We start from the raw sequence: 11112 nt of genomic DNA, 5'->3' as shown, positions 1-11112 counted from the left end.
GTGATTTTTTTGGCCTTTTTCGCTCTATATCAACAGTGGCAAAAGCTGGTAGGGACTTGAATTTTTCACAAATTCTTGTGTTATATATGTGTACTTTAATATTTTATAATAATATTAAAATAAAATCAAATTCAAAGGGGGCTCCCATACAAAAAACACAATTTTTAGCCTATTTTTGCTCTGTATCGGTACAGAACCCTTCGTGCGCGAGTCCGACTCGCACTTGGCCGATTTTTTATGTTTGTTCGCGGATAGCTCTGTCGTTTGTGGACCAATTTTCAAAATTATTTCGTTACTGTATGTATAGGATATACATAGTTGGAATTTGGTACCACGTTCACAAAAAATATGATCTAATGATACGATCCATGAGGTATCGAGGGAAAACATATAGTGAATGTGACGTTTTCTGAAGGATTTCAAGCATTTGCTACCAAAAAGTAACATTTTGCACCAATGTATCTAGGGGCACGAAAGTGCCCCCGCCAAGACGAGCCAAGCGTAGCGCAAGGGAACTACCTACTTCCGAAGGTGCTACACAGAACTCTTGAATCCTTATAGACTCTGGGATTTCGGCGTTATTTTAACAACTAAACGCATATTATGCCAATACAATATAAATTTCATCAATCATCATCGTCATCACCATAAAGGTTTGCGCACACTTTCTCGGCGCGTGCCGGGGCGGGTCGGGGCGCAGCGCAGCGCAAAATGCACACTATTGCCGGGTCGGGTCGCATCGCATTGACGGATTTTAACGCGCACTGTGCCGGGGCGTGCCGGGCCGCATCGCATCACATACGTGCGCCGCTTCGGACGAGTTTGATTATTATTATTCCGCCGTTTCATGTATGATTTTGAAAAGTATATGGTTGTTATTGTGTAAGCCGTATTCAGTACTTAGTACTTACCATGTTTTCGAAGATCGATATCAATCGATCGAGGGATATAAAATTTAATGGTACACAAATAGTGATTGTGACGTTATTTCAAATAACTCTAGCATAATATTTAACAAAAAAATTTAAGGTGTACCATTGACTCAGTGGTTCCGAACCCTTTTTGTTCTTGGTGTCGCGGGCCGCAACAAAAAAAACCGGCCAAGTGCGAGTTGGACTCGCCCATGAAGGGTTCCGCAGCAACAATAAGGTTTATGGTTTATGAAATTAAAAGGTTTTTGATTTATTTCTATGTTTCAGTTGATTTAATGAAAGTTAATTTAAGGTTTACCATTTATGACGTATAAAAAAAACTACTTGCTAGATTTCGTTCAAACTAATTTTCATTGGTAGTTTTTATAATAATGTATATCATGTATTTTTTCAGACTTATCATGCCCCTACTTTAGAAATTAGAGGGGGGGACACACAATTTACCACTTTGGAAGAGTCTCTCTCGCAAACTATTCAGGTTAGAAAAAAATGATATAAGAAACCTCAATATGATTTTCAAGACCTATCCATAGATCTCCCACAAGCATAGCTTAGATGAAATTTTTTTTTTGTTTCAGTTGCACCTATGGGGACCCCTAAAATTTTTTGTATTTTTTCTATTTTTGTATCAAAATCTTAATGTGATTTACAGACTACATCTACTTACCAAGTTTCAATAGTATAGCTCTTATAGTTTCGGAGAAAAGTGGCTGTGACATATGGACGGACAGACAGACAGACAGACAGACAATATGACGAATCTATAAAGGTTCCGTTTTTTGGCTACGGAACCCTAAAAATCACGACTACAATATTTTTCCGGTTGGCGTGAATTTCAAAATGATTTAAGAGGATACACCAGGGGCTAGAGAAATGAAAAAAAAGTACGTGTAATATCTATAGCTGTCTCCCTTACCTCAAGCCTATACCGCAGAACGCGATAAAGACAACTGCAGAAAATCCAGAAAATCAACTATTCGTTGTCCCCTGATTCCTTCTCCAAAACTTAACCGATTTAAGTATTTTTTTCATTAAAGATTAAAAAAAGGCTTGAGCTGTGTTTCTACGTTTTGCTTTTTTTTGTATAATCTAGCCAAATCTGTTTTCTGGATGTTTGAACACAGCGGAAAATCTGGCCATTTTTTTAGGTTTTTGAACGTTCATATCTTATTTAATAATTAAATTATGAAAAAAAAGAAAACATAGGGACATTGTATTAGCGGCCGTAGATATTCAGGAAAAAAATTATAACTCTACTAGCATTATCCAGGGAGGAAACAGGGGATAACGTTTGTATGGAAAAAATGGCGGTGTGGAATCCTCTTAACATCATTCGGGCCACAAGTCCCGGGCGGGCCTCGGGTTGGGGAATGGGTATAGCAACTGCTTTAATCCGTAGGCACTGAACAGAACTCCTGAGCCTTTAATGATATAAGTTTAAGATAATCACTTTGATAACTGCAATCGATCCACTATCTCGCTAACAATAATATTATGATGGAAATTTTATATTATTGTTAGCGAGACTGTTAGCGATATTTAATCGTACCTACTTATCTTTTTAGGAAATCGTACCCAAAGGGTAAAAACGGACCGTGTTATTAAGACTAATTTGATATATTCTGTCCGTCTGTCTCTCCGTCTGCCTGTCTCCAGGTTGTATCTCAAGAACCGCTATAGCTAGACTTCTGATTTTTTTACAGATTGTGTAGGTATATCTTTTGCCGCCATAACAACAAATACATAGTATAGCTCTTAGTTTCGGAGAAAAGTGGCTGTGACATACGGACGGACGGACGGACGGACGGACGGACAGACGGACAGACGGACAGACGGACAGACGGACAGACGGACGGACGGACGGACGGACGGACGGACGGGCGGACGGGCGGACGGGCGGACGGGCGGACGGGCGGACGGGCGGACGGGCGGACGGGCGGACGTCTGTCCGTCTGTCCGTCTGTCCGTCTGTCCGTCTGTCCGTCTGTCCGTCTGTCCGTCTGTCCGTCTGTCCGTCTGTCCGTCTGTCTTAGTGTTAGATAGCCTATTTATCGAGGAAGGCTGTATTTAATCGCGCTAAGAATAAAAGGAGCGAAGAAATATAGGAAAGTGTGGAAAAAACGGGAGAAATTATTTGAAATGGCTTATTTGAACGCGCTAATCTCAGGAACTACTAGTCCGATTTGAAGTATTCTTTCAGTTTAGATAGTCCATTTATCTAGAAAGGCTATATGCTATATTTTATTACGCTAAAACTAATGGGAGCGAAGAATAGAGGAAAATGTGGAAAAAATGGGGAAATTATTTGAAAGGGGTTATTTAAATAAGTACCTATAAGAACAGGTCATGTGACCTAGTTTAGGTATTTAGTACCATAAAATTGTTTATGCTAAAATTAAGATATTGTAACAATAATTGTAACTGTCAACAATGAAACAATTCACCTACCTATATTGTTATCAATAAAGATTATTATTATTATTATTTGAACGCGCTAATCTCAGGAACTACTAATGCGATTTGAAAAATTCTTTCAGTGTTAGATAGCTCATTTATCGAGGAAGGCTAACAACTATATTTTATTACGCTTAGACTAACAGGAGCGAAGAAATAGAGGAAAAAGTGGAAAAAACAGGGGAAATTATTTGAAAGGGCTTATCTCACGAACTTCTTGAGCAATTTTTCTGTTATTTGGCACAGATAAGAAGCAGACTACGCGAAGGATTATAGGCTATTTTTTGTGTTCTAATTTGTCTGTGAAATATCTAATTTACGCGGGTGAAGCTGCGCGAAACGTTATATTTCGCGTGGTCACGACATCACGCGTAAGCGGCTGGACCCATTTTGCTGAAATTTGGTATAAAGATACTTTGAGTCCCGAAAAAGAACATAGGACAAATTTTGACCCGGAAAAATGTACGGTTATTGCTCAATATACTTTTATGATTTGCGCGTAAACTATTCAATCTATTTTTATTGAATTCGGTATGGAGATACTTTGAATCTCGGGAAAGGACAAATAATGCTAATTTTGTCCCGGAAAATGTACGGTTCCCGCACAATAAACTTTTATGTTTATCGCCTAAACGATTCAATCTATTTTGATGAAATTTGGTATGGCAATACTTTCAGTCTTAGGAAAGGACAAGAGATACTTTTTATCCCGGAAAATATACTGTTCCCACACGGAAAGTGATTATAACGTGGTTCTAAGCTGCGCATATTATGTCGAGTTGATATGTTTCAAATATAGAAATGAATTTTTTGAAATTTTCGGTATCGCTTAAAGAAAATGTTATAAGCTTACACAAATTTATATTATTGTGGTCGCGAATAAGATAATAAAATACTTTTAATTAACAACGCATTTATTTGGAGAACGATTAATATTTTTTTAAATAAATATTTATGAAAATTAATATAATAAAATTGTGTAAAGTGTACTCCGCATGGGGCACCACTACACTCAGCAACAGACAGAATTAATTAGTGAATTGAATGCAGACCTCTCTCTATAAATCTGACGTAAACGGGATCTGTCGTTCTTAAAACTAAATCGACGGAGAAACTCAAGTTATCGCTTATTTTTGTGACCGGAGCAACGTCGAAGCGCCTGAATATAGACGACAGTAACGACTTCATTTCCATCATTGCGAACTTTTGACCTGAAAAACAAAAAAAAAATGACGAGTTACATAAAGGAGGTTGTCAAGTCGCCGTTCAGTAATATTGCAATTCGCAACAGTACCGATGCAGTTCCTGGGCCCGGCGCTGAAGGGTATGAAGGCGAAGTTGTGTCGCCCCGCGCTGTTCTCCGGCAGGAATCGTTCCGGGCGGAACTTGTCCGGCTCCGGGTAGATCTTTTCGTCGCGGTGCAAGTCGTAGATGTGGATCGCGCACATCGTGTTCGCTGGTATGTCAAAATTGCCTGAAATTCGTTTCTTTTTAAATGAATAAGTATGGTGGTGAGTTTACAGTGACATGATGATTGATGATGTGTCTATATAATATTAATACGCGAGAGAAAAACTTTGGACCCCTTTTTGCGAAAATGCGGAAACGTAGGTGCATTAAGTTTCACAGAGTTATAGTTTATACTAGCTGTTGCCCGCGACTTCGTCCACGTCAGCATAGTATAATAACAAAGATGGATAGTCCGCTAACAAATATGAAAAAAGTAAAATGTAACCTACACTTTTTTGGATGTCGGTTAAAAAGTAGCCTAAATTACACCTTACTACATCAGCTATCTACCAAAAAAAGTCCCGGCAAAATAGCTCCAGCCGTTTCAGAGATTAGCCGGAACAAACAGACAGACAGACAGACTTACGGACAAAAATTGTAAAAAATGTTGTTTTGGTGTATGTAGCGTATATAGATTCATATGCATGTAGTAAAAAACGGTTCTTTCAATATTACAAACAAACACTCCAATTTTATTTATATGTATAGATGTATAGATACAGGGTGTAAAAAAAATAAGTGATAATACTTTAGGGTGTGCACGTGTTCCTTGTAGAGAGTTCACTGTGAAAGTAGCTGCGCTGAAAGACCAACATTTTTTTTCACTTTTGTATGGGGAAACTCGCGACGCTCGGGTCCTTGCCCATACAAAAGTGAAAAAAAAAATCGTCTTTCAGCGTTACTACTTTCACAGTAAACTCTCTTTTTTTTAATGAAATAAGGGGACAAACGAGCAAACGTGACCCGTTTGCTTATGGAAAGCAACTTCCGTCGCCCATGGACACTCACAGCATCAGAAGAGCTGCAGGTGCGTTGCAGGCCTTTTAAGAAGGAATAGGGTAATAGGGGAGGGTAGGGAAGGGAAAAGGGTGGGGGATTGGGCCTCCGGTAATCTCACTCACTCGGCGAAACACAGCGCAAGCGCTGTTTCACGCCGGTTTTCTATGAGAACGTGGTATTTCTCCGGTCGAGCCGGCCCATTCGTGCCGAAGCATGGCTCTCCCACGTCAAAACTACTCTCTACAAGGAACACGTACACACCCTAAAGTATTATCACTTATTTTTGTTACACCCTGTATAATGTATATGGCGGTGGAGTGCACCGAGCTAATATTGTTTCAAAGTAATACTTTTATCATACATTATTTTAATCAATAATAACATTACACACACTACAATGTGCACACGCGTGTTACGTAGTTTATATCCTGTTTGCTAACATCTTTTTGATGAAAGCCTTTACACACGAATTATACTCTTTTGTTAAATATGTCAATGAAGTCTTTGATCAAATTGACAGTGGATAGCAGTTTTTTTTTATTGGATCTAAAACACAGTAAACGTGCGACAAGGCTTTAAATGAATGTGGCAAAAAAATCATATTTTTATATTTTTGACAGTTCTCCTTTACCGGCAGCGCTCCCCGCCCACGTTTATTCAAACAGCTTACGTATTACTTTATCTGTGACACTTTATCTGTGATAACGGTGGTATCTACTTTGTTTTATCACTTCAATAAAATATTATATTTCCCTTTCGAATATGCAAAAAATTTTCGACTACATCAATAAATTTTTGCACTTCACAATATGAGCCATGGTATTAAGTATAATATTTTGACAATTTGAAACTTATGATTTAACTAGCTGTTGCCCGCGACTTCGTCCGCGTGGACTTCAGTTTATAGCGCGCGGTGTCAGCAAAATTGGTGTCAAAAGCGTTTTAAAACCCTACTAGGGTTTTAAATACCCCTTAAAACAAAATACCTAAAACAGCCGTGCAGTGTGCACATAATATATTTTTTTTATTAAACTATTTTATACTAAATTTTAAAGCTTATTTAGCTTTACACAACTTAGCTGCATTACAGAAGTTTAGCTTTACCCATACACTATTTAGTATTTATTATTGGTATGCTGTTTGTTTGTTTCTGATATCTGTTGGTAGGTGAGTTATTTGATAACGTGTAAAACAATCGAAAGAATCGAAGAACTTAGTCCAACATGGTACCACCTCTTATAAAAATACATATGAGCAAGCGATAGCGCGATCTAGGCGACTCTTGGCGCCATCTGTTATGAGTTTTGAAACTAACTTAATTTGAACAAATTTACGCATAAACACCCCTTACAACCCCTTTTTCCAGTAAAAGAGTAGCCTATGTCCTTTCTCAGTCTTTAGACTTTCTGTGTACAAAATTTCATTACTATCGGTTCAGTAGTTTTGGCGCTGTTGTTTCTGATATCTAAGTTGGTAGGTGAGTTTTTAATTAATAACATGTATAACAATCGAAAGAATCGAAAAATTTAACTCAACATGGTAACACCTTTTATAGAAATACATATGAGCAAGCGATAGCGCGATCTAGGTGACTCTTGGCCCATCTGTTATGCGTTTTTGGAACTAACTTAATTTGAACAAATTTACGCATTTTCACCCCTTACAACCCTTTTTTCCAGTCAAAAAGTAGCCTATGTCCTTTCTCAGGCTTTAGACTATCTGTGTACAAAATTTCATTACAATCGGTTCAGTAGTTTTGGCAACTTATTATAAATGCTTTCGCATTTATAATATTAGTATAGATATAGATTTATTATTAAAGGTCGAATTTCGACCATTGGCCGACCTCTAGTAATATATTATATTATGGATGAACGAGTAAACTACAGAAATTGACAATTTGATGTAGCAATGGTTTCTACCGATATGAAGGTATATCGAAGTTATTCGTCTTGAAATATAATGGAGAGTAGCTTAAGCTACTCTTGCACTGAAATTCTACGGTGGAAACGCAGCATATATTGCTATGACTATAACTGCACTCGATATATTAATAATGATATTAAAATCAAAAATTTTAAAATGTGTCGGTTACAATAGGGAATTGTAATAAGTCTTACTTAGTTTACAGGGCTGGGTCGTTTGCCTCATAATAAAATTCACCGGTGGGTATAGACGCATAGATTCTTTTATAACCAAATCGAGATATTTCATCGCAGACAAATCTTCCAAAGTTGCATCTCGAGTGTCCTTTCCGAAGATGTAATCGACCTCCTCTATAACCTTGTTCTAGAAAGAAAGCATTATAACATTTCTATGTTGCATTTATCATATTATCTGGCTTATTTTGCAAAATAAAGAAACGGTTTCAAAGGATTATCAAATAAAATTCACTTACTTGCACGTCAGGGTGAATTGCTAATAATAACAACGTATATATTAGGCAAGCCGCTGTTGTTTCATGACCCTGTAAAATTACTTGCATTAATAATAAATAAATTATTGTTATTCCGAAATTATTATTCTTATCTGTTGTGCTTATACGCAAATATAGACGTGTCTATTAACTAAAGAAGTTTGACCATTGTCTATGTACGATGCGCTGTACTCATGATATCGCTTACTACATTTTTGTTATATTCTTCTATTTTTTTTAGATACTGTTTTTTTTTTTAATTTAAGTTATTTTGCACTTACTGCAAACATGAATGTTTTGACTTCTTCCTCGATACCAACGTCATCGATCAAACCTTCGTTTTGTTTGGATATTAACAAATCTAACATGGCGGCTCTATTCTTCTTTCCCAAGTATTCACCCTCATTGGCTTCTATTGTGCTTACTTCTTCGGCGTTGATGGATTGTTTTCTTTGCTGTATAATGCTCGTTGTCAAATCGTGGACTACACTCAAAATCTTATTCTGGCTCTTACCGAGCCTCGTCATGTTGAAAATGAAATCTGAGTGTAAATAGACATTTGAAAATCGATATGTGATATATTTTGTGATTTTATATATAGCCGTTTTATATATAGCGCTCTTATTGGTTACCTCTCCTCTTAAGCTTATTCCCATTGTGGCCTCTAAAACATTTGTAAATATAATATTTTTATAGATAACCATCAAAACTTAAACTAAAAGTTGTGATGACATAAGGTTTGTGCGAGGTTACATAGTCAGAGTTATCCTACAGTTATCTCACCGCAAATAGTATTTAGTGTGTACCCGGATACAGTTGAAATGATATCTACTGGATTGCCACCTGCGTCTTTCAAATATTCAACCAGTGCTTTATCATTATCCTGTATTGTTGCGAAATATTTTTTTAGCACGTTAAAGTGGAATGCCGATGTCAGAATCTTGCGGCGTTTTAGCCATTTGGGACCTGTTAAAAATATAAACGATATAATCAATAATAATGGCAAACTAGAATATTTTTAATTTTTTAAATATTTAATATTCTAATGAAAGACTACCGTTGCTAACTAGAAGACCTTCTTGAAGCAATGGCCTGAGAATCTTGTAAACATCACTTTTTTTGTGGTGCTGCATACCAGAAGTTAATATCTGAAATAAAATTTCAGCTCAATAATAATTTGCACCCTGTGAACTGTGACTGTGGGTTGACTATAATTATACGTAATGACAGAGTACTGCAGGCGCTGTCGCGGTAATGCAGCTGCAAGATAGTTCTTATACGACCATGCGGAAGCGGTGCACATCTCTGACGCGCAGGGTGAGGGGCAGAGGCGACATCATTCTAGAAGTGATAGTGTTCAATGATTCATAGGATATTTAATAGTACGCAAAGAAACGCCCCTAACGTTAGGAGCTAGGACGCTATCTGCTTTATTTATTAATATACCTAACATGCAAGCATCTGGCTCTGTGTCATGTGAAATTAGAATCCACAATTATTATATTTTATTATATACTTACCTCTACATCTTCCGGGTTGTATATGTTAACGAACGATACCGGATACGCATGTATTGAATATATTCCAGGAAATTCCTTTGCTGCATTTCTCACATATTGAAACAGTTGAACTAAAATTATTTTACATGATGATAATAATATTACTTATACTTCTCACGATTATGCAACAACTTATGAGTATTTTTAAAAGTCTGTTTGTCTATGAGTGGTAGGATTCTAGAAACTCAAAACCAGCCAAGTGCGTGTCGGGCCACGCACATTATAGGGTTCTTTTTTTTGGGGCCGTCTATAGACTGTTCGCCCATATCCTTTTTTCGCACCAAGGATAATTTAAATATAATATTTTTAATTAATTGCAGTCCATCACGCCATGGACTTTTTTAGGGTTCCGTACCTCAAAAGGAAAAAACGGAACCCTTATAGGATCACTTTGTTGTCCGTCTGTCCGTCCGTCCGTCTGTCAAGACCCTTTTTCTCAGGAACGCGTGGAGGTATGAAGCTGAAATTTATATCAATTACTTAGGTCTACTGTCCCTTGAAGCTGTGAAAAAATCAAACCTCTAAGCCAACGCAATCAAAAGATACAGCCGTTTATGCCGCAAATTTTCGACACTTGCAAGGGAATCAAAACCTACAGGGTGCTTCCCGTGAACTCAGAATCTTAAAATTTGGTACGAAGCAACGTCTTATAGCATAGATAAAGGAAAAATTACGAAAACCATAAATTTTTAGTTACATCACATAATATTTTTTTTTTTAATAATTTTAAACTTACTACCCATTTCCTCATAAACGCGTAGAGGTATTAAATTGAAATTCATACCAAATACTCAGGTCTATAATACCTTTAAGCTGTCGGAACCCTCGGTGCGCGAGTCCGACTCGCACTTGGCCGGTTTTTTTAAATATATACAGGGTGCAATTAAACCTTCCTGCCAAATTTTGATATATTGATCCTTGTTAAAAATAAAAATACACATATTTTTTCTTTTATAATCACTCAGTACTTAAATGTTAAGAAATACCTTCCGAAAGTTATCCTAAAAACACTACAATTAATGGACACGATGCGTCGGCCGCGCGTGACGTGCCCCCGCGCGCGCGCCTCATCCCGCGTCATCCCCTCTCATTCCCCCGCGCCGTGAGTGACCGTTCTGCAACGATTTTAAATGGGATAAAATATGTCATTGAAAAAAAATAACACCCAATTTTTTTGGTTAAATGGACTCTCCTAATGATACCTAAGCCCTGGCAAAATTTGGCAGGAAGGTTTAATTGCACACTGTATAAGTATATATACTTAATAGAATAGATTATAATATATACATAATATAATAAATAAATATATATTTATTGTTTTATAAATTATATAATAATAATATTAATGTTTTGAACGGTGTGGTCCCAGTGTGGCAGCCAGTAGATCTGACATTTTTTCGATTTCCTTAGATTTTATGCTGCTCCATTACATTATAGGGTTCCGTAGTACGCTAGTTTTTGA

General features: G+C 37.1%; 1 protein-coding gene across 1 annotated transcript; it reads right to left on the bottom strand.

Moving 5' to 3' along the window:
- Positions 1–4418: 4418 nt before the first annotated feature.
- LOC121728993 (cytochrome P450 4C1-like) lies at positions 4419–9428 on the bottom strand. Its single transcript, XM_042117360.1, has 8 exons — positions 9372–9428; positions 9149–9239; positions 8875–9057; positions 8373–8755; positions 8074–8142; positions 7796–7964; positions 4681–4860; positions 4419–4597 (listed from the first exon to the last, which is right to left on the bottom strand). The coding sequence occupies exons 1-8, from the start codon at positions 9426–9428 to the stop codon at positions 4419–4421; spliced, it is 1311 nt and encodes a 436-aa protein (XP_041973294.1).
- Positions 9429–11112: the final 1684 nt, after the last annotated feature.

Source organism: Aricia agestis, chromosome 7 (assembly GCF_905147365.1).
Source record: "Aricia agestis chromosome 7, ilAriAges1.1, whole genome shotgun sequence".
NCBI lineage: Eukaryota > Metazoa > Arthropoda > Insecta > Lepidoptera > Lycaenidae > Aricia > Aricia agestis.
The sequence above is the reverse complement of the archived record's forward strand: the minus strand, read 5'-3'. Positions and strand labels throughout refer to the sequence as shown.

Excerpts from the sequence above, each read along its gene's own strand:
- LOC121728993 (XM_042117360.1), bottom strand. The coding sequence starts at position 9,428 with ATGTCGCCTCTGCCCCTCACCCTGCGCGTCAGAGATGTGCACCGCTTC. Across the intron at positions 7,965-8,073 it reads CAATTCACCCTGACGTGCAA|AACAAGGTTATAGAGGAGGT; the intron begins GTAAGTGAATTT and ends CTTTCTTTCTAG. Across the intron at positions 4,598-4,680 it reads CGGGCCCAGGAACTGCATCG|GTCAAAAGTTCGCAATGATG; the intron begins GTACTGTTGCGA and ends TTTGTTTTTCAG.